Source organism: Mesoplodon densirostris, chromosome 16 (assembly GCF_025265405.1).
Source record: "Mesoplodon densirostris isolate mMesDen1 chromosome 16, mMesDen1 primary haplotype, whole genome shotgun sequence".
Taxonomy (NCBI): Eukaryota; Metazoa; Chordata; class Mammalia; order Artiodactyla; family Ziphiidae; genus Mesoplodon; species Mesoplodon densirostris.
Genome location: NC_082676.1, coordinates 16,050,330 through 16,074,185, shown reverse-complemented (window position 1 = coordinate 16,074,185; position 23,856 = coordinate 16,050,330). Strand labels below are relative to the sequence as shown.

General features: G+C 47.5%; 1 protein-coding gene across 2 annotated transcripts in view; it reads right to left on the bottom strand.

The window, feature by feature from the left end:
* The window catches only part of RIMS4 (regulating synaptic membrane exocytosis 4), a 62,102-nt gene that overhangs the window by 11,673 nt on the left and 26,573 nt on the right, over positions 1-23,856 (bottom strand). Inside the window, exon 2 of one of the 2 annotated variants that reach the window (XM_060078179.1) lies at positions 8,925-9,066. In XM_060078179.1, the coding sequence (XP_059934162.1) occupies positions 8,925-9,066 (142 nt within the window). The remainder of the gene's footprint in view (positions 1-8,924; positions 9,067-23,856) is intronic. The other variant, XM_060078180.1, reaches the window with a different exon arrangement.

The window sequence follows — 23,856 nt, the reverse complement described above, 5'->3', positions numbered from 1 at the left end:
CTGCAGTGTGAGTTACTGCAATGTGGTGACGGAGGGCTGTCTGAAACGGATGGGTGGGAAGCTGTAACACCAGGTGTGTTGGGGGGGTGGGGGAGGAAGCGAGGAGTATGTTTTGTGCATTCCTACACGGGTGCAGTTTCCCGAGTTCACCTCATGTTTCACGTGGATGAAATCACACCTGAGCAAAGGCGAAATTTATATTGTGCTCAAATTATTCCACAATACTTCAATCGTGTTGGAACAAATTTATGTTTTCAAAACAAGCACTGCAGCAGAATTGACCGTATGCCAGGATACACAGCATCACACAGTCCTGACTCCAGCTTCTCAAGTATTCAAGACATTCCCAAACCTACCCCTCCCCCCACCCCGGGCCACGAGAGCGTAGCTCCTAGGCGTGAAGCCAGGGATTTGATTTATTTTTTATTGATCAAAAGCTTGCCATGAGGACTTCCCTGGTGGCGCAGTGGTTGAGAGTCCACCTGCCGATGCAGGGGACACGGGTTCGTGCCCCGGTCCGGGAAGATCCCACGTGCCGCGGAGCGGCTGGGCCCGTGGGCCATGGCCGCTGAGCCTGCGCGTCCGGAGCCTGTGCTCCGCAACGGGAGAGGCCACAACAGTGAGAGGCCCGCGTACCGCAAAAAAATAAAAAAACCTTGCCATGAGCCAAGCACTGATAGCACTAAGTTATCCATATTAACTCATGTAAACCTCATTTAACAATGCTGTGCAAGCCAGGTACGTATTATTAATACCCACTTTCCAGAAGGGGAAACCTAGGCACAGAAAAGTTAAGTAACCCGACCAAGATGATGCTGCTGGTAAGCGGCAGACCTGGGATTTGAACCTGGGAGTCTGGTTCCGGGGTTCATCTACTCTACCTCTCTGCTACACTGTCTCTGTGTCCCGAGGGGACCTTAGCCTTGCCCAGGGCAGAGCACAGGGATTTGCAGTCCACGCTTTGGGGTCAGGCAGGCCTGGATTTGAATCCTGACTCCCCCCACTCACTGGTTGTAGAGACACAGTCTTTACCACTCAGAGCCTGGGTTTCCTTTTCGGTGAAGTAGGAATGAACAGTGGTAGGGCCACCCTGGGTGCTGCTGTAAGTATTAAATGAGATGAACGCCTTAGAACAGAATTTGGTGCAGTCAAGTGCTCAACAAATACTGGTGCTTATAAAACAGAAGCAAACAAATCCCCATCTCCTAGCCCATGACCACATCTCTCCTGCTTGTCCTTCAGGCACGATGACTGCTAAGTAGCAGAGGTGGGAAAGGGAAAGGGGGTTCTGATCACCCACCCATCCTCCTGGGCCTTCAGTGATGACTGAAACAGCCCTGACAGGAAGCCACCCTGAGGCCGGGTACAGTGGCCCTGCCATCGGCTCACACTCTGCTCTCCAGAGCTGTGGGCACCGTGACCCAGACACCCGGGGAGCAGGATGCTGATGACCCAGACACCACAGGACAACAAGGGGCAGAGAGGGAAGGAGGAGGAGGGGCACCAGCAGCCAGCCTGGAGAGCTTCGGGTTTATGGGGAGGATGCTGAGACCCTGGGTCTGTGATGAAGGAGGCTGGGGAGGGGCGGGAAGGAGAGGCAAGTGTGTGTATGTACTTCCGCACGTAGTCTCCACCTATCACTCATCCAGATTTGTGGGGCATCTCCTGTGGGCCAGGCCCTGTGCTGAGCAGGCACCAAACTCAGTGTCTAGTAGGACAGACAAGACACACATGTGAGAAGTAAGACAGACTGCTGGGTGCTGTGGTGGGGGAAGAACAGGCTGTGGAAGCTGCTGATGCAGCCAGAGGAATGGCAGACCGGTGCCGTTCCACTTCCCCTGCCCACTCCCAGGACAGACATTGCCAATCAACCTCAACGCTCCTGCCAGGCCCGGACCGCACTTCAGAATCCTTCTCAACACAGCACTCCAGGGAGCCACTATCAATTAGCTGAAGCTGGCACATGAGATATAGCTTATGTTCTTAGCTGAGATCTGGAGGAAGAATGAGTGAGAGGGCAAAGAGGGAGCTGGGGTAGGAAAGGGAGTGCCAGGTAGAGGGAGCAATGTATGCAAAGATCTGGAGGTGAGACGGAGGGAAGTGTAAGAGGTTCAGTGGTGGAGCAGGGGGCACACAGCTGCAGACGAGGGGAAGCTGGCAGAATCCAGAGGAAATAGGTGCTGAGTGACAGACTGTGCAGTTTAGACCAAAAAGGAGACTTGCAGGTATCCAGGCAAGAGTGATGAGTGGCCTCACGGCTCGGGAAGGGGAGGGGAGGGGAGTGGATGGAGTCAAAGACAGTTAGGAGTGAAATGGTAGAGCCCAAGCATGGACTGGATATGGAGTGCGAGAGAGCAGGAGGTGTCTGGGAGAGGCGTCTGGTTCGGGCAGCTGGGAGATGGTGGCGCTGTGCACTCAGAAAGCACAGCAGGCGCTGCTGCTGTCCCCTACATGCCCTGACCCTCACCATGTCAGTGCTCAGTGACTTCTAACTGTTGGCACCCTCATTCCTCTGGCTATGTTTCTCTGGCCCCTAAGAAATTTCTCTGGTCTCCAGAGCCCTCGCTGCCACAGGAAGGGCAGGAGAGTTAAACGTGAACATCCATCAACCAGTAACCGATGAGAGTGGGCGTATAAATACTCCAGCTCCCTGGCCTCCCAGGAAATGACTCTCAGGCACCTGTTCCACACTGACTCCTAGAGTCCCCATCACGATTAAGCTCCGGATGCCCACAGTGGCAGCTGACTTCTCAACACACATGTTACTGGATGCCTCCCCTGCCCTATCTCTCTTACGGGCCCCTCCACCATGGTTTTCCAGAATCACCTTCCAAGTAAGCTGCTTGCACTCAAATCCATGTCTTGGGTCTGGTTCTGGGGAACCCAAACTGAAGCAGATGGTCACCAGGGAGTACCTCAGGATTGATGAGGGGTCTGGGGAGGTACTGTTCTCATGGTCCTTTCTCAGGGGGCTTGAATCCTTGCCCTTTATCTAGGGGAGACGGGCCTGCTTGGGGCGGGGGTGGGAGTGAGAGCTTGGGTGGTTGCCCAATCCATAACTGTTCCCTTCCATCCTTAACATACAGAACCAAATTTTCAATCAGGCAGAAAGGGGCACTGGAAGAGAAAACCCTTCCCCAGTCCCAGGGGATAAATCAGGATTGGTCCACCACGCTGAGGCCTGTGGAGGGAAAAGACAGACTCGTTGAGCCACCAAACCATCCTGGAAGCATCCACCTCCAGAAATCTTGACAGACGCAGCCATTAAAGGAGGGAAAGAGTCGAGTAGAATGGGTAAGGGCAGACTCCAAATGCTAGATTTGAATCCCCCAAACTGAAGTCACTTACTGGCTGTGTGACCTTGGGCAAATTAATTAACCTCTTTTGGCTTTCATTTCCTGGCCTGTAACATGAGGATATTAACAGTTCCAGGGTTATCAGGTTACTGGGAGAATTAAATGAGTCAATACGTGTGAGAACACTTTTACCACAATGCCCGCACGTAGCAAGTACTCTGTATAGTGTTAGCTCTAGAACATTACTACCGTTAAGCCAGAGCTTCTCAACCTTAACCCACAAACCACCTGGGGATCTTGTTAGAAGCCTGAGATGAAGCCAAAGCAATCTTGAAAAAAAAAAACAGTTGGAGGAATCAGACTCCCTGACCTCAGACTATACTACAAAGCTACAATAATCAAGACTATATGGTACTGGCACAAAAACAGAAATATAGATCAATGGAACAGGATAGAAAGCCCAGAGTTAAACCCACACACCTGTGGTCAACTAATCTAGGACAAAGGAGGCAAGGATATACAATGGAGAAAAGACAGTCTCTTCAATAAGTGATGGTGGGAACACTGGACAGCTACATGTAAAAGAATGAAATTAGAACACTCCCTAACACCATACACAAAAATAAACTCAAAATGGATTAGAGACCTAAATGTAAGACTGGACACTATAAAACTCTTAGAGGAAAACATAGGAAGAACACTCTTTGACATAAATCACAGCAAGAGCTTTTTTGATCCACCTCCTAGAGTAATGGAAATAAAAGCAAAAATAAACAAATGGGACATAATGAAACTTAAAAGCTTTTGCACAGCAAAGGAAACTACAAACAAGACAAAAAGACAACCCTCAGAATGGGAGAAAACATTTGCAAACGAATCAACGGACAAAGGATCAATCTCCAAAATACATAAACAGCTCATGCAGCTCAATATCAAAAAAACAAACAACCCAATCAAAAAATGGGCAGAAGACCTAAATAAACATTTCTCCAAAGAAGACACACAGATGGCCAAGAGGCACATGAAAAGATGCTCAACATCACTCATTATTAGAGAAATGCAAATCAAAACTACAATGAGGTATCACCTCACACCAGTCAGAACGGGCATCATCAGAAAATCTACAAACAACAAATGCTGGAGAGGGTGTGGAGAAAAGGGAACCCTCTCGCACTGTTGGTGGGAATGTAAACTGATGCAGCCACTATGGAGAACAGTATGGAGGTTCCTTAGAAAACTAAAAACAGAATTACCATATGACACAGCAATCCCACTACTGGGCATATACCCAGAGAAAACCATAATTCAAAAAGACACATGCACCCCAATGTTCACTGCAGCACTATTTACAATAGCAAGGTCATGGAAGCAACCTAAATGCCCATCGAAAGACAAATGGATAAAGAAGATGTGGTACATGTATACAATGCAATATTACTCAGCCATAAAAAGGAACAAAATTGGGTCATTTGTAGCGACATGGATGGACCTAGAGACTGTCATACAGAGTGAAGTAAGACAGAAAGAGAAAAATAAATATCGTATATTAAGGCATATATGTGGAATCAAGAAAAATAGTACAGATGAACCGGTTTGCAAGGCAGAAATAGAGACACAGATGTAGGGAACAAATGTATGGACACCAAGAGGGGAAAGTGGGTGGGGGGTGAATTGGGAGATTGGGATTGATATATATATATACTAATATGTATAAAATAGATAACTAGTAACAATCTGCTGTACAGCACAGGGAACTCCACTTCGCTGTATAGTAGAAACTAACACAACACTGTAAAACAACGATACCCCAATTAAAAAAAAAAATCTTTTGAAACTTGTTTAAAAATAAATAAATAAAAATACTACCTTACTAAATAGAAAAAAAAAGAAACCTGAGATGATGCATTTCTTTTTATTCTTTTTTTTGGCCATGCCACATGGCATGCAGAATCTTAGTTCCCCAACCAGGGATCGAACCTGTGCCCCCTGCAGTGGAAGGGTGGATTCTTAACCACTGGACTGCCAGGGAAGTCCCAAGAGATGCTGCATTTCTAACAAGCTCCCGGGGGATGCTGCTGGGCTGTGGACCACACTTTGAATAGCAAGGGCTAAAGCCATTGTAACTGGTATCGTGTAGCCTGGAGCCCAAGCACTGTCAATGGCAGAATGGCCCAACTCTTGTGGGGAGCCCTTGTTCCCCAGCCCTGAGACCTGGCTGCATGCAGCATTTCCCAAGTTCTCTGTGCCTGCCCTCTGCATCTCTCACCACACTGCTAGTTGCGTGGTCAGTGGAAGGCAGGGTCTCTGAGATGCCCGGCCCAATTGTCTGGCACACTGTAGGTACTAAATGAAAATCCACTGTAGGTGCTAAGTGAAAACCCCTGTGCCCACTTGCAAGAATAAACACACCCGGCAGCACCAGGGGCTGCAGGCTGGCAGGGGCTCCTCAAACATGCCGGCTCCGTATAAGCCTCAGCTGGGCTGGCAGGAGCCCAGGGGGAGGATGGTTACACCCCTTCCTGTTTCAGAGCCTGGCATCTGGGTCCTGCCAGTGCCCAAAATACCTCCAGAACAAAGAGGAGGCTGACCACAGCTCAATGTCCCCACCTGTCCCTTCGACTTCCCTTCCTCACCCAGGTGTTGGAGGAAGGGGGTAGCACCTGGTTGGGCTCCACCAAGACTCAGCCCCTCTTGCGAGGGCAAGACTCTCCCCTCTCCTGGACAAATCACCCTCCAAACCACCTGATCCTTCCTCAACTGCCCACCGCAAACCTTTTAATAACCATAATCATCACAGCCAGCATTTATCCCGTGCTTATCCTGTGCTAAGCACATTCTAGACACAATTACAATGGAGGTGGCTCACTCTATCTACTAGGATGCAACTGGCCACAAGGAGCAAAATATTCAACTTACAGTGGCTGAATCAACAAACAACAGTAACAATAGCTAATAATAATAGTGCTTGCTATGTGCCAGCCACTGTTCTAAGTGTTTTACATATATTAACTCATTGAATCCTCACAACAACTCTATTAGTGGTCTGTATTATTATGGACCCCTTTCTATAGATGAAGAAACTGGGACCAGAGAGGTAAAGTAACTTCCGTAAGGCTACACAGCTCTTAAGAAGCAGAAGTGAGGCTAAAACCAGGGTTGTCCGACTCCAGAGTCCTGGCTTTGAACACATCTGTAATACAGCATACTCTCTGGTCCCTTACATCACATGACAGCAAATGACAACAAGAGGCACCTCCTAAGCACCTGTCATGTGCACGCATCACCTCACTTCTTCTTCACGACACCCTCCTATGCTGCTCCCCTGGGACAGGTCATGTGGTCTCTCCGAGCCTTCAGCTCCTCTTCTGTAAAATGGGAATATGGGTTTGACCCCCTGCTGTTGTCCATTGCACCATGTTGCCGCCCCCGTGACCTGGTCTTCTGACCTGTCTGCAAGGCCAACAGACGAGACGTTTATCCACCTCCCTAAAGCTTAGAGGACTACAGACATGCCCAAGGCCATTCAGGGGGTCAGTGGCCAAGCCAGGACTAGTACCCAGATCTCCTGACACCCTGAAACTCAGCAGGGACCCACTGCTACCCAGATGCCTAGAATATCCTCCTCCAAGTTTTGCTGCCTTACCAAGTTTCTTAGGTTAAAGAAAACATTTGTTCCCTTCTTCTTCGTCCTCCTCCTCTCCCTCTCCCTCCCGCCTGTCCTCCTTCTCTTCTCGCCCTCCGGAAAGTCTCCCTAGGAGGTGGGTGGACCGGCAGCATCTGCCAAGGCAAGACCATTCAGAGACCTGAGACGCCCAGTTTAGGGGGGGCTGAGGGAGAGAAGGCTTTCAGGCGGCAGAGCCCCTAGCTGCGAGGCAGGGCCAGAAACAGGACGGGAGCAGAAGGTGGCAGCTGAGCCCCAGCCCTACCTCCCAGCGGCCTGGCTGGGTGTCTGGCCTTGGACAAGCCACTCAGCCAGGACTGTCCAATGGAACTTCCTATGATGACGGAAATGGTCGACGTCTGCACAGTCCGATACAGTTGGTGCTGGACACATGCTGCTACTGAGCACTTGAAATATGACGAATGCAACAGAGGAAAATAGTATTTAATTTTAATTCATTTACATTTAAATAGCCACATTCGTCCAGGGTCTAGCATACTGGACAGCAGGGAACTTAACTTTTCCAAGCCCCAGTCTCCTCTTGTGCTTGACAAGGATGGTGATACCCGTCCTCCTTGGCCAAGGGCAGCTGAGACAATGAAGCGATGGGGTGCTGTGGTACAAGCCCCGGCTGAGAGTCGGGACTCCTGGGTTCCAGACCTATTAACGTGCTGTGTGATCCAGGCCAAGCCCCACAACCTCTCTGAGTGCCCTGGTCATCTGTACAATGAAGAAGTCACTTTGGATCAAAGTTTCCTTGCCAGGGATGGGGTTTAGGAGAATGTAGGAACCCGCTACAGTTACACGAAGTGTGTCTGTATGACTGTGCATGTAAGAATGAGTGCCTGTGGGCGCTTCCCTGGTGGCCCAGTGGTTGAGAATCCGCCTTCCTATGCGGGAGACGCAGGTTTGATCACTGGTCAGGGAACTAAGATCCCACATGCCTCAGGGCAACTAAACCCGCGCACCACAACTACCGAGCCCGAGCACCTCAACTAGAGAGTCCACGTGCCGCAAACTACAGAGCTCACATGCAGCAGCAAAAGGTCCCGCATGCTGCAACGAAGATCCGCGTGCCACAACTAAGACCTGATGCAGCCAAAAAATAAGTAAATGAAATTTTAAAAATTAAAAAAAAAATGAGTGTTTGTTTGTGTTCGGGTGCATATGTGTATATTTATCAGGGGAAAGCAGGCTCAAAGCTTTCCCAAAATTCTCAGAGGGGTCCATGATTGTTCCAACAATGAGAGCCCCAGTCTAGATTGGTCTTCTCCCAGGGGGCCTTTTAAAAATGGAATTCCCAGGCTCCACTGTCAAGGAGTGTGATTCAGCAGCTTGGACTTGGGGCCCTGAGATCTGTATTTGTAGCAAGTTCCCAGCGATTCTGATGTACAGCTGGGGGAGAGAAACACAGGCAAGGAGCCAGTTGGACCTAATGTTTTATGACTTGATGTGTGTGAAACTCCTCATCAAGCAGTAGTACATATTTTTAAAAACCAATTGGGATTTAAGGAACTAAGAGAGTAAAGAGGAAATAACAACGATCGTAACAAAACCTCTTCCAACCCCCTTCATTTACTGACACTGCTTTGCCAGCCACTGTGCCATGTGCTTTATAAATATTAACCCCTTTAATCCTCATAACACCCCCTATGAGGTTGGTAGTACTGTCCCCATTTTACAGGCGAGGAAACTGAGGCACAGACAGGTGACTTGCCCAGGATCACACAGCCAGTGAGCAGTGGAGCCAGGACTGAGATCTAGACAGTTGGGTACCAGAGTCCATGCTCCATCACACTCCCTCAGAGCATCCTTGCTTCATCACTTCCTTCTGAGGATGAGGATGACCCAGGAGCCCTGAGTTAGCAGCCCTCCCAGCCTGAGGCTGACCCAGGGATCCTGGAGGGCTCTGCTCTGTCCCTCCCGCCCCATCCCACGCCCAAGACAACTGCGGGCCCCACACTCACTTGCCCTCAGAGCCGTAGCTGTTCATGCTGTCCTCGATGGACTCGTGGCTGGCCTGGCGCAGCGTCCTGCTGGGCATCTCCACCGCCAGGCCCGTCTCCGTGCTCCTCTGGATGGCCCCCTTCAACCTCCGGCTGTCCCCTTCTGGGCAGAGTGGCCAAGAGAGATGGGGGGAGAGACATGGGGTGGCAGGGGACAGAGAGACCAGTCCTCTGGTTAGTGTTTCAAAGGCTGGTGGCGGCCCAGCTTCGGCCTCTACCATCCCCATCCCCAGTCCATCAACCTCCTCCCACCACCGGCCTCACCTGCACCTACCCTCCCTGGGAAAACCCTGCCCTTTACACTCACCCAACAAACAGAAATCACATGAGTTCTCTTAGCTGGCAGATTCATTTACATGTACTTTTTTTTTTAATTGAAGTATAATTGATTTAAAATACTGTGTTAGTTTCAGGTGTACAGCAAAGTGATTCAGTTATTTTTTTTTCAGATTATATTCCACTATAGGTTGTTACAAGATACTGAATATAATTCCCTGTGCTCTACAGTAAATCTTTGTTGCCTATCTATTTTATGTACTGTAGCTTGTATCTATCTGTTAATCCTATCCTCCTAATTTGTCCCTCCCTCCCTCCCTCTCCAATTTGGTAACCAGAAGTCTTATGTCTGTGAATCTGTTTCTGTTTTGTACATAGATTCATTTGTATTATTTCTACATTCCACATATAAGTGGTATCATATAGTATGTCTTTCTGTCTGACTTACTTAATATTCTCTAGGTCCATCCAACATGTACTGTTTCTTGAATTCACTTCTTCCCTGCAATCTTCTCCAAATGATTTCCCTCCTCTTCAGCTACTATTTACCAAGCACCTACTAATTGTCATATTCTCTGTCAAGTGCTTTTCATGGATTTAGACCAGGGTTTCTCCACCTCAGCACAACTGGCAATGTGGATGCATTATTGCTTAGCTGTCAGGCACTGTCCTGTGCACTGTAGAAGGTCCAACAGTATCCCTGGCCTCTACCCACTAGATGTTAGTAGCACCCTCCCTCCAGTTCAGTCATGGCAGTCAAAAATGTCTCGAGACACTGCCAAATATCCTCTGGGGGGGGGCAAAAATCACCCCTGATTGAGGACCACCGATTTAGACCACTGGCACCCTGCCCAGGTTTAAATCCTGGATCTCTTTCTACTGGCTGTGAGACCTTGGGCAAATCACTAGTCTCCCTGTGCCTCCATTTCCTCGAATGTAAAATGGGAGAGCAGGGTTATTATGAGGACGATGGCCCTCTGCCCTTCTATTCCCTCCCTCTGATCATCCTCTCCCATCAGCAGCTCACACCTTCGCTTCCACTCTGTGATCAAATGTTATCTTATCCAAGCTCTCCTTGATCATCTCCTGGCCCCTCCCACCCCCGGCCCTTCTCCACCCAGCGCCCTGCTTTGGCTTTCTTCCTGACACTTACCACCCCTGACATGTTCTGCACCACTGGTCTATTGACTAGCTTCCTCCACGCAGAAGGTAAACTCTGTGAGGACAATGCATTTCACCGTGTAGCATGTTGAAGCCCCAGGGCTGAGAACACAGTCCAGCCACTGTAGGTGCTTAATTAATAACTGCTCGATGAATGGGTGTCTGCCCTGAGACTGGTCTTAATCCTCAGCCGCCCAGGAAGTGGCGGCTCCTGCTTCCCCAGCTTTCGCACCGAGCACGTGGGATTAAGGCACGAGAGTAAGGGACTGGCCTGCGTGTAGAGTCAGAAGGCGGGGCTGAGGATGCGGGGTGCCCTTTGACCCTGGGGTGGTCTCTTGGCTCTGTGCCCCACATCCTTGTGATCACGGCAAGCTTTCTGTCTCCCACCGCCCTGGAGGGGCTGTGGGTTTGCTAGAGGTGGAGGCCGATCTTTAGTGGGACCTTCCCCGTCTCCCCACAGAGTCCGGGATGAGCTGACAGACCCCAGGGCCTTCACCAGTGCTCACTGACTGACCCATCTGGGGACAGCAGTGCCACCCAAACCCCGCGATCCTGCTCAGCAAGAGGATGGGGGGCTGGGTCTGTGTGCCAGGAAACAGGGCGAGGCCAGGACGCCTCCTACTGGTCTTCTCCTGGCTTCCCTCCTCCCAACTCAACGATGGTGTCCCCTTCCTCCCTGACTTGCCGGCAGACAGACAGACACGTGCACACACAGGCAGAGATACAGGTGCTCTGTGTGTGCTTCTCAGAGTGTGTGCCCACATGTTTCTCTCCTACATATATCTTCGTAATTCAGACACAGATGTCCACATACTCAGAAAATCACACACACACACACACACACACACACAGGAAAATGTGAAAAGACACAGTATGTTAATGTATGTCTAAGTGTCTAAATTTGTGTGTTGCCATGGGTCTCCACACAGCTGTCATTCTGTGTTTCTGAGGCTAAATGGGCATGTGTGTCTGGGCATGTGCCAGTCACATGCAGACACGTGGCTGTAAGAAGTGTACACAGAGAAACCGACACAGCGTGCGTATATGTGTGTGTATATGTGTGTGTGTCACCCTGGGTTATTTCTGAACTCAAGGGGGAATGTGTGTCCCTGTGTCTGTTTCCCGTCATTCCACACTTTGTTCTTTCCCTAGTTTGTATCTGAAGTCCTCCTCCCAACATTGCTGTTTCTCTGTGTATAGCAGGGTCAGAGGCACAGAAAGACTCAGAAACACACACATGCTCACTCAGAAACACAGACTCACAGGCACAGAGAGACATCCCTCCAACACACACGCACACACACACACAAGCACAGTCACCTCCAAGGACAACCCCCTCCTTACAGTGGGGATACAGACCCACAACCCAGTTACCCTGTAGGCAGGCTGCAGATACCTTGCCTGGGACCTTCACTTCCCCACTGAGCCCTGTTCTGGAGCCCCACACTGGCTCATCCTCACTCAGCAAGGTCTGACACATTTCTCCAGGAAGAGGGAGGACCAAAGCATGACAAACAACTCAGTCCCTAAGGGGACTGGGCGGGGGGAGGTTTGGAGAAGTATGGTTCACGTCTGTGTAGCACTCGACAGCCCCAAAGCATTTCACATCCAGTACCCGCCGTGGGCCTCAGAACAGCCCTGGCTCAGCATGCAGGTGAGCCTGGCTTTGCAATCAGGTGGCCCAGGCAGAGTCCCAGCTCTGCAGCCAGTAGCTGTGGGACCTCGGGCAAGTCAGGCGGCACCGTGACATGCCACCTTCCCCACCTCGAGAGTCCCCAATCTGGGGACCACCGTTGTACCCAACCATACCACACAGTGCCACCACCTAACCTTGTCCATCCAACCCTTCCTTTTGTCATCTCTTGCTGACTCAGTCATGATCCAATTCTTCATTTTGTCATCTCTTGCTGACTCAGTGATGGCCCCAGAGTGACTGTCCCAATGCTTTCCCACTCCCCACCTCATAATCCCATCCATCCTAACAAATGATCTTTCTCCCACTTGGCTGAAAAGATGTGTCTCTTGGACTTGCTCTTTCTTGCTTCCAAATTTCACCATCCTGAGACCTTTCCACCTGCCCCTTGACCCTCCCTCCCTCTCTGAGAGGAAGGAGTGATCCTTGACCTGGCCCAGCCTGATCTGCCCTCTGTCCTCCCCATCCCACCTTCTCCCACCCTCACTGGGACCTCCTCCGACCATTTGTCCTCTCTGGGCCTTGAATCTACCACCTCTCCATCTTCTGGCTCCTTCCACCCCTCCTGCAAGTCTGTGCAAGGCTTCACTTCCCCACTCCCTTCAATAAACACACTCCTTCAGAGAACAGCCTCTGGCCACCATATGCCCAACCGCAGGACTGACTACACCAGTCTCCGATGGCGGCTCATGACCACGCACAAGGGCCTCATCTCAGCTTCCAACCCCAGAGTATGGCCCTTCTGCTTACTCAACAAGCATTTACTGAGTGCCTTCACGTCTGGTGGGGAGCCCTCCTGATATGTTAAACATGCTCCCAAGTGCTGGTCTCCACTGACAATACACATGTGGATGGGAGACCCTGCTTCCGGTCCACAGGAGCCCAAAATAGGTCCCGGTGTGACCCACTGCACTGGGCAATGTTGATGCTCCGCCCACATCCCCACACATCTCCCTTCTTCCCACTTTTCATGAGGTCCCACCACACTTGGCTTCTGAAAGCCACTACAAGCCAACTTTTTTGGGGTCTGTTTTTACATCTTCCTTTGGGCTACTGAGCCCACTTTGTCCCCACACAGGCAGAGGCAGAAGTGCCTGGGAATTTGTGGCCCCCAAGCCCCTTAATCAAAGCCTAAATGGAACAAAAGAATGAATCCTCGGGTCCTTTGCCTCAGGTCAGAACAACTCTGGGGCATAACCCAGGCTCACAAGGAAGCCTGTAGGAGGGGCTGAAGCCACCGTCTGTGGGATCTGCCCAACAGTACATCCCTGCTAGTTTCCTGGGTGCCCAGCCTCCTCGGGGAGCACTTCCTTTGTACGTCACCTGCACACGAATCTCATCTCTGGGCCCTTTTGGGGAAACCTGACCTAAGACACCTGGCTTAGCTGGCATCCTAAGGAAGTCAAGGTTCAAAAAAAGTTGCACAGGTGGGTTCCAGCATCACAGTGAAAATACCATTCTTCCAAGAAGTGTGGTGATAAAAAGATCAGCTGCACAACAACGCAGGCATGGAAGGGGGCACCCTTTCCGAAGGGATAGTTAAGGATCAAACAAGAGGCTCCTTTGTCCGTGGTTATCCTAAAACTCCACTGGAGAGGCCTGGAGTTTGAGTCCTGTAAACTTTGGGTACCAATTGTGAGACTGCCCTCAAGGCTGGCCACTGTGATGTACAAGTAAATGGAGTGTGGATGACCTACTTTTGGCTACCCACTCCCACTTGCTGTACCCTGTGGGTTCTAAGTCCCTCCTCTCTCAACCTGTGCTGAGAGAGAGAGAGAGAGAGAGAGAGAGAGAGTGAGTGGGGGGGGGCGGGCAGGGGGTGGGTAGGCATCAGGCAAAAGGTGTGTGGACAACTGGTGTCCCACCAAAACACAGCAACAACTTGGGATACCAACACCAGTGTGTGCCAAGCACACACCTGATGGAGAGTACAGAAGAGGGAGCAAGAGTGGGGTGATCCCTGCCTCCATGGAGCTCACAGTTCAGAGGTGGACGCAGACATTAAACAGATGATCACACTGATTCATCACAAGTGTGTTAAGGGCTTTGAGGAGTAAGTAAAAGATGTAATGACAGCACCCACTGGTGGCCCAGTGGGAGGGAGGCTAATGTAGGCTATTGACTACTTCGTCCTTGGAATGACAGTCACTTCAGATCCCTCCCTTGGCCTCTGTGATAGTGAATTCTAGTAGATCCCCTCCCATCTCTGACCACTGCTGCCATCCCTACACATTGAGCCCTCGGTCTGCACTCGTTCGGTTCTTCCTCTCTCTCTAGAGTCTTCCCATCGCTGATTTCATTCCCCTCCCACAACATGAGGACCACCCTAAGCAAAGGAATCCTACACCTCAATCTATAGCCCTTAACTCTGTCAAGACCAATACTTCCAACTGCACTCTGGACGTCGCTACCTGGATGAGGAGCTGGCCAAAACTAAACCCATCCCACTTCCCCCGGTCAAATCCTCTTGACTTATGTCCCCACTTTTCCCAGCCACAGATTCAGAACCACCGAGGACCTCTCTGACTTTTCCCCATTTCTCATTAGATGCCAGGTCGTATAAAGTCTTTTCCCTTAACGTCTCTTATTTCTCTCCCTTTCTGTCCATTTTCACAGCCAACTACCCTAATTACCCCAAGTCTAAACTATTTTAATAGCCTCCTAACTGGTCTCCCTGCTTCCAACCCACCCACTCAGCAAGTCATTTACAGATTAACTATATAAAATACCACTTCAGACCAAGATATTCCCTTCCTAGTAATTTATAAATTCACAAATAGTCAGAAAAGTACACCAAGCTATGCATGAAGAGGTTCCCCACAGCATCATTTACACCAATGAAATGCTGAAATTAACTGTCTGTCAATAGGAGATGGGTTTACTAAGTGACACATCCCCATAATAAAATACTGTGCAAGTGTTAAAAAGAATCATCTAGACCTACAACTACAGTGATATAAAAGATGGCTTCAACATACTGTGAAGTTAAAAAAGCATGTTGCAGGACACCATGTAAAGCATAAGACCATTTTTGTAAAGCTATAGATAATGTAGCTTTATCTTTCTCTTCATGCATAGACATAGAAAAATCTGGGAGGATATGACCCAAACCAGTAATGGGGAATAACTGTAGGGGGAAAGATTGCTAGAGGGTGTGTGTGGAAGATTATTTTTATAACTTTAATCTAAGTGTAAGATATATACAGAAATGTGCACAAACCTTTCGTGTACAGCTTGATGGATTTTCACAAAGTAAACACACCCATGTAACCAGCAGCCAAATGAAGAAACAGCATTACCAGGATCCCCAAAGCCCACTTGTGCCCAGTCTTCCAGGCTCTATCTCGCTCCACAAGGGTAGCCACTATCCTGATCTCAAACATCAAATATTTTGCCTGTTTTTAAACTTTATATACAGAGCATGGCCTTTGGCGGGGGCGGGGTGCTGGCTTCCTCTGCTCAGTATTATGTTGACTGTATGAGATCCATCCATATTGTTGTGTGTAGTTGCAGACTGCTTATTATCACTGCTATAATGTATTCCATTGTATGCATACACTGTTCCACAATCTACTTATCCACTGTACTGTTGATGGGCATTTCATTTTTTTCCAGGTTGGGGCTATTAGGAATAATGCTGCTTTAGTGTATGGCCTTTGGTGAACATTTGTACCTGTGTCTCTCGGAGATATACCTAAGGGAGGAAATATACCTAACGGCTGGGTCATAGGGCAGACATCTGTTCAGCTTTAGCAGATGCTGCCAAATGATTTTCCAAAGTAGTTGTACCAATTTACACTCCAATCAGCCCATTGGGGAGATTTGATTTCTCTTTTGTAGGCTGCTGTGTCTTCTGAATGTTTTAGAGCTAAATGTATTAATTCTAGAACATAAATGAAGGTAAAATATAAATTTATAAATAAATCATGACTTCATTCCATGATGCTATTTAAAACCTTAGAATAGCTCTCCACTGCCCATCAAATGAGCTACCCCGCTTCACACTCAGACATTCACGACTCTCCATTATCTGATTCCCTCCCCATCTGCTCCTGGTTCCCCCCTCAGTCTCCGCACTCCAGCCCAGCCAGGCACCTCTTTGCTCCATGTACATCCTCAGTAACTGCCTCATCCCCATTTTCTCTCCTTTGCTTTCTTGCCTTCCTAAGCTTCCCTATCAAAATTCTGACCATACTCCAGAGTTAAGTTTTAAATAACAAGTTTATCAGAAACTCGCCAAACTCTTAGGGCTGTTATGAGGATTAAATATAATAAGGTAACGTAATAATATAATGACACTTAATCCTCAGGACATCCTAGGTGGGCTGTGGCACACAGTAATCACTCACTAAGGTGGCTATTAATATTACCATTGTGCCAGATGCTATGCCAAGTGTTCTACATAGGCATCTTCTCATTTTAATTCTCACAATAAGTTGTGAGATAGTTACTACCGCATTTTATAAGGTAAGAAAATGAGGTTAAAGAGGGTTAAGTCACTTTCCCAAGGACACACAAAGCTACTAACGGCAGAACTAGAATTCAAGCCTATGTCCTTCTGACTCCAGTAACCATGTTTTTAATGAACCACTAAACTAAACTCACTGCACTCTATCACAGAATTTAAATGCCATCTCTTCCACAAACCCTTCTCTGATCAGACTCCTTGAGTCCCAGGGGCACTTTATCTTCACCTTTATTAGGGTATCTATTCCACTGCACCCTGAAACACAGTCCTTGGTCGACCTACTGATTTCCCTGTCTACTGTGTAAGCTCATTCAGCTGTCATTTCCCTTCCGCACCACGGACAGCACCCAGCATTGCCCATCCCACTAACAGTGTTTAATTGAACTGCTTTTAATTTTAGGATGTGTCTTCAAGAAAAGTGCAAATTCTCCAGTGAAGAAAACAAGTAAGTCTTATTCAGCTGTCCATAACTGAATACGAATGTGTTTAATGTACCTTCTCCCCAAAGCAAGTATTCATAAAGGAACAGGATAAAATGATAATAAATTATTAGATGACATTACTTTTAGCACTTACCCTTTACCAGACACTATTATATACATATAATAGTTTATATATAGTATTTCATATACATTATGTATTAAATTAATATAAATTATATGTAAATTATAACTTTATAAATATATATTTGTTTACATATGTTTTATGTATGTTTATGCATATATAAAATTTAGCCATAACTCTGAGAGTCAAGTACCATTACCCTAATTTTACAAAAAGGAACCAGGCTCAACGCAGTTCAGCAACTTGCTCAAGGTTACACCAGACAAGAGAGTGCTAGGTTTTAAATCCAGATCTTTGTAAAAACAGATCTTACCCTCTTAACCACTAGAGATCTCAGTAACGTGGTGGTGGAAGGGAGAGGAGGGAAAGAACACTACAACTCGCCACTTCGACACTTCATCCAAAATGGGTCTTTACAGCTCTGTTTTCTAGATGAGGAGCCCAAAGCTGAGAGAGGTTATATGACTTGCTGCAGGTCCCCAGGCTCTCAAATCCCTAACCACGTCACGGGCTGGAGTATAATCTCGTTTCTGTGAGTGGCCTCCTCCAGGTCCATCTCACAGCCTGTGAAGCCCTCCAGACACAAGAGCTCTGGGTCAGTGGGCTACTCCAAACCAGGGTGATCCCCTGGGGCTCACTGCCTTCCCTTCCCACGGCCACTGCCCTTCTTGTCCCTCCAAGACAAATACCCTGGAGGCTACTGCCTCTTCTTCCTCCATGGTCAGCCGCTTCCTGGCCTAGCTATTCCCAATGACTTCAAGCATCACATGTCTCCCCTGCCCAGGTCTTAAAACTCATCTGAAAACCAAGGGCTGAGTTGACATGCAGGCACTCAGGCCTCCACAGCCCTGATGCTGCCTTTGGCTGTATCTCCAAGGACAGGCCAAGGAAGCACAAACCCTGAGTGAGAACCCTTTGCCTTTCCCCTCTTTTCTCCAGAGCTGTCAATATCTGCCTTCCCTTAAAATCAGAGAAAATTCCTTTTGGAGGGAACTTAGCGGTCATCTAAACCAAGGCCTTCCTTGTATAGAACGGCAACTGAGACCCAAGAGGGGCATGAGGTAATGATCATGTTGGCATTAGGATTCAGGTCTCCTCACTGCCAACCTCTCCGCTCCATCTCACAGGAAACAGCCACTCACGACTATTTGTGAAGCATATTCAGGAAGCAACAAGGCCTAGTGGTTAACAGCGTGGATGACGGAGTCTGATGGCCCCAGGCACATTACTAGTAGTGCTATCTTGGGCAAGTTACTTAACCTCTCCGTGTCTCACTTTCCTCTGCTTCAAAAAAAAAAAAAAAAAAAAAATGGAGAATGTAATTTATGTGCCTCATAGGATGTCTGTGAGGATTAAATTAGTTAATACTTTTTTTTTTAAAGTATTTAGAATAGGGCCTGGTACATAGTAATAAGCACTATTTAGTACATGACATCTAAATATTTGTTAATTAATTAAGTAAACTGTCTCCATGCCTCCTCTGGGGACACAAATTTGAGCCTGCTCTGCATCACCAAGTTCACAGCTCACATCCCCACCTACTCTTGCCTGGATGACTGTAAGAGTCAATTAACTCAGAGGCTCCCAAGCACCTGCTCCGAGGCCAGTGCGAGTCTGATAGTTTGGAATATGCTGGGAACGCAGTTAAAATACAGATGCCTTGGTCTTCTCTCCTGGGGATTCTGGTTCAGTAGGTCTAGGGTAGGGCTCATGAATCTGTAGTTTTAGAAAATCCTCTGGTAATTCAAGCACTCGGTCACGTGGTCAGCCTCTACTCTACCTGGTGTCCTCTTCTATCAGTTCTCCACTCTGTGGCCTGCACAAAACCTCCACTGCGGTACCCCATTGCTTGCAGAATGAATTCCAATGGCCTTAACACACACTGCCTTTCTGACCTGGTCCCGAGTTCCATTTCCAGTCTTGTTTTTCCCCCCCATCCCCAATGTGCTCTACGGTCCATTCACACTGAATAATTCAGGTAATTCCAAATATTCCATGTGACTGGCTATTCCAAATGTCTTACCTATCATCCTGCATAGAAAATTCTCAGCATTCTCTTCTCTGGAGAAAGATGCTTTTAAAAACAACTGTTTGATGAAGCATAATATACAAAGTGTACAATTACATAGTATACAACTCTTAAGTATATAGCTTGATGAATATTACAAACTGCACTCATTTACAGAACCAGCACCCAGATCAAGAAACGGAGCATTACCAATGTCCCCAAAAGTCAGCCCCTCGGGCTTCCCTGGTGGCGCAGTGGTTGAGAGTCCGCCTGCCGATGCAGGGGACACAGGTTCGTGCCCTGGTCTGGGAAGATCCCACATGCCGCAGAACGGCTGGGCCCGTGAGCCATGGCCGCTGAGCCTGTGCGTCCGGAGCCTGTGCTCCGCAACGGGAGAGGCCACAACAGTGAGAGTCCCGCGTACCGCAAAAAAAAAAAAAAAAAAAAAAGTCAGCCCCTCATGAGTAGCAGTTACTTCCCCTCCCAAGAGTAGCATTATCCTGGCTTCTAACAGCCCAAATTGGTTTTGCGTCTTTTGTACTTCTATATACATAGAATCGTCTAGTATATACTCTTTAGTGTCTGACTTCTTTCACTCAACATTATGTTTGTGAGATTTACCCATGTTGATTGTTTCATTGCAGTTCACTCATTCTTGTGGCTTTATTGTCTTACATTGTGTGCATATATCAAAATTATCTTTATTCTTTCTACCGTTGATGAGCATTTGGGTAGTTTCCAGTTTGGAGATATTACACATAGCTCTGCCAGATACAATCTTGTGCACGTCTTTTGGTGACCATCTGTGTACATCTCTTCTGGGCACGTACCTAGGAATGAAATTACTGGGTCACAGGATATGCATTTGATATGCTCTTTAAATGGGTTAAGCAAGATGCGGACTGGGAAGTCAGACTTAGGTTATCCTTCGGCAGGAAGCAATACTTTGAAACAAGGAGGCTCAGGACTGGAATATTTTGGGCAGGAGACTGAGAAAACTGTTGATTAACTGTCTATTTGGCTTACATTTATATTCCCCAAATGTAGTATTTGTTAAGTCAATGTATAGAGGGCAGACAGCACCCAGGACAGGAGAGGGAGGAGCGAAAAAGGCCTGGAGCACAGTAGGCATTCAAAAAGTGTTGGCGATTATAATGAATCTCTTCAAGGGTCAGGGGTCAACAGCTCACTGATACCATCTCTCACAGAATTGTCATTATTTCATTGATTCTAAGACACACTTTTCAACATCTCTGAAATCAAGATGTGAATGACAACTGAGAGCATGTCATAGTTAAATCCTGACATGTTTTTCTCTCTCTTGGTGGCATATAAAATAACATTGCGACTTGCAATCAGCTGGACATCCAGACGCAGCAGGAACTGTCCGTGGTGCTGACCAGATCCGGGGTCTGGGCTTGCCTGAAACAGAGGTGGCACCTCACAGGGAGCAGAGATCTCAGAACAAAGCAACCCTATCCCCGTTTGTTTTAAAACCACAGTTCTTTCCCATGGGCTTGCTGATGTCTCAAATTCCACCCTTCCATGTAAAAACAGGAACGCCCACTTACTGGGCTCAGCCAGAACCTCTGATAGGTGCTCAGCAGACACTACTTCATCCAAGCCTCACAACCACTTGTGCCTCCATTTTCAGAAGAGAAAGCTGACTCAGGGAGGTTAGTGAACCTGCCCAAGATGGTAAAGCTTTAAATGGGAGCATGATCTTGGTTCAGTGCAGACCAGAGTGTAATTTTTGCCCTTTAGGCTGCTTTTCACTGGGAGTGGCGGGGGGCAGGGTCCTGAAGACCTTTATCCAAGAGGATCTGAAGGAGGAAGAGGGAGAAATCATGAAGACGCACAGATGAAATAAGTAAGCACAAGGGAGGCAAAGAGCACATGACAGGGATTTGAGAACACTAGACAGGGAGAATTTGAAGATTTTAGAAGATCAACTGGGTAAGGTATTTAAATGTGCTTTGCGACTCTAAAGGGTCCTGCTCCTGGAAGGAAATGTTATTCTCACTTATCCAGTGAAGTATATATTTATTGAGCTCATTTCCTATACGATGCTTTTCTTGATCTTGCAGATAAGACACAGTCCTTGTCCTTAAGGAACTTAGAGTTAACAGATGGGGAGAGGAGATGAAACAGATAAATAATTATCCTTTATTCAAAAAACTCTTACTAAGTGCCTATTCAGAGCCAGGGCCTGTGCTGGAGACTCGTAACACGGATGAATTAAACCCAGACCTGGCTGAAACTCCCAGTCTACCAGGAGTCAGCCAAGTAAAGGGACAATATTAACACAAGGTGTTATAATTACAAGATAGTATAGTTCAAGGGCAAAGATATACACAATATTATGAGAGCCGAAGAGAAGATAATTAATACAGCACTGGAAGTAGAGGCAGGGTCTGGGTTGTAGGGAGAATTATTTCAATGATGAGTTATACTTGACTACAAATAAAATCGTAAGATTTTATTGTAGATGCAAGTGCTACATTTTGGGTGACCACAACCAAGGGCTATATTGACAAATGGAAAACATGTAGAGAGAGGGCAAAAATGTGGAACCAAAATATAAACTGAGGACAAAGAGTTCTGAATGCAGAGTAAATGCATGTGGGGCAGGGGGAGGTCCTACACTTAGCAGGGATGGCCAGGGCAGCGTCATTCACTCAGTTCCAGCTCCCAGCCTACCAAAAGCATGGGAAGACTTTCTGGAGAAGGGGTATCTCAGCAATCACTGGAAGGAAGACAATTTACAATTCCCACCAGTTTCCCCAGGAAGCCATTCCCACCAGCTCTTGGGACAAGCTGAGCAAGCGTTGGGAGAAGTTGGGTTGTGAGCAAAAGGTACAGTCTGTGGTCCCATCTGGCACTAGGAAGCTTCATAATCCACACAGCTTTCAAGGCTTCCAGGATCTGCCCCAAACCTATACTACAAGTCTGACATCATGCACATACCAGGTGTTCCATTCACACTGGATTACTCATCATTCACCAAACAGCCCATGTACTTCCATCTTAAGAGCAGAGGTTCTGGAGTCTGAATAACTGGGTTTGGGGCTAGAAGCAGCCCTCTGAGACTATCTGAGCAAACTAAAGAAAGTTACTGAACTTCTCTGAGCCTCGGTTCCCTCAAAAAACAGAAACAGGGGCCTCCCTGGTGGCGCAGTGGTTGAGAGTCCGCCTGCCGATGCAGGGGATACGGGTTCGTGCCCCGGTCTGGGAGGATCCCATATGCCGCAGAGCGGCTGGGCCCGTGAGCCATGGCCGCTGAGCCTGTGCATCCGGAGCCTGTGCTCTGCAACGGGAGAGGCCACAACAGTGAGAGGCCCGCGTACCACAAAAAAAAAAAAAAAAAAAAAAAAAAAAAACAGAAACAGTAATAAAACCCACCTTACTTTGTTATAAGGATTAAATGTATTGGTTAGCTCTCACTAGGCTGTGCTGCACTAACAAGTGACCCGCAAATCTCAGTGGCTTACAGAACCATGGTTTAGTTCCTGCTCATATTAAATGTCCCTTGTGAGTTAGCTACAGCTCTACTCCATGGATTCTTCTGGAATCCAGGATGAGGAGCAAGCCCTATCTAGGACGTGCTAGTCTCATGGCAGAGAGTAAAGAGAAATGACGGAACCATGAGATAGCTCTTCTAATTACTGCACTTTTCTCTACGTATATTTCACACAAAAAAAATTTTTTTTTAATATACAAAAGTAAAGATAAAAATATGCCCCTAATAATGTAAAAAGGCCAAAGGTGTAGGGGAGGTAAGGAAGTTCTCTCCCTAGGCGCATACATTGGAAAGAGAACTCATCAAGCTACCAAAATGATTTGCTGTAACAAGGCAGCATGTTAGCCTATTATAGCACAAGTCCACATTAACGTGAAATAAACCTTCTCGTGCCCCTCGTGGGGCTGAACTCAAGAACACAGCATATGGACAGTGACTGTCATGATTAGATAAAGACACTCAGGGTGCTTTTATCTTATCATGATAAAGGTGGTCCAGTGGTTAGGACTCAGCGCTCTCATTGCCAGGAGCCCAGGTTCGATCCCTGGTCAGGGAACTACGATCCCACAAGCCACGTGGCATGGCCAAAAAAAAGAAAAAAAATTTTTAATAAGATTAAGGCACTCAGTAAATTATAGCCACTATTATCAATAATACTCAGATAGACAGCAGCATCCCTAACTCCCAGAAATTCTCAGAGAACTGAGCCTCTGAGAACTGAAGCAGTTTGCTCCAGGTTCCACAGCAAGTGAGTGGTGGAGAGACAATGCAAAACAAACCCATCCTATCCACACAAAGAGTTGAACACATATGTTCACAGCAGCATTATTCATAACAGTCAAAAACTGGAAACAACCCAAATGTCCATCAGCTGGTGACTCCATAAGCAAAATGTAGTAGTATTCCATCTATTGAAATATTATTCAGCCATAAAAAAGAATGAACTACTGATAAATGCTTCAACAGAGATGAACCTTGAAAATATGCAAAACGTAAGAAGCCAGTCATGAAATACCACATATTCTATTTACATGACTATTTATATGAAATATCCAGAAGAGGCAAATCCACAGAGGTAGAAAAAACAGGGTAGTAGTTGCTAGGGGCTGGGGTGAAGGGGGACTGGAGTGTGATAACTAATGGGTACAGGTTTCTTTTGGGGGTCTGGAGGGGGGAATGTTCTACAATTGATTGTGGTGATGA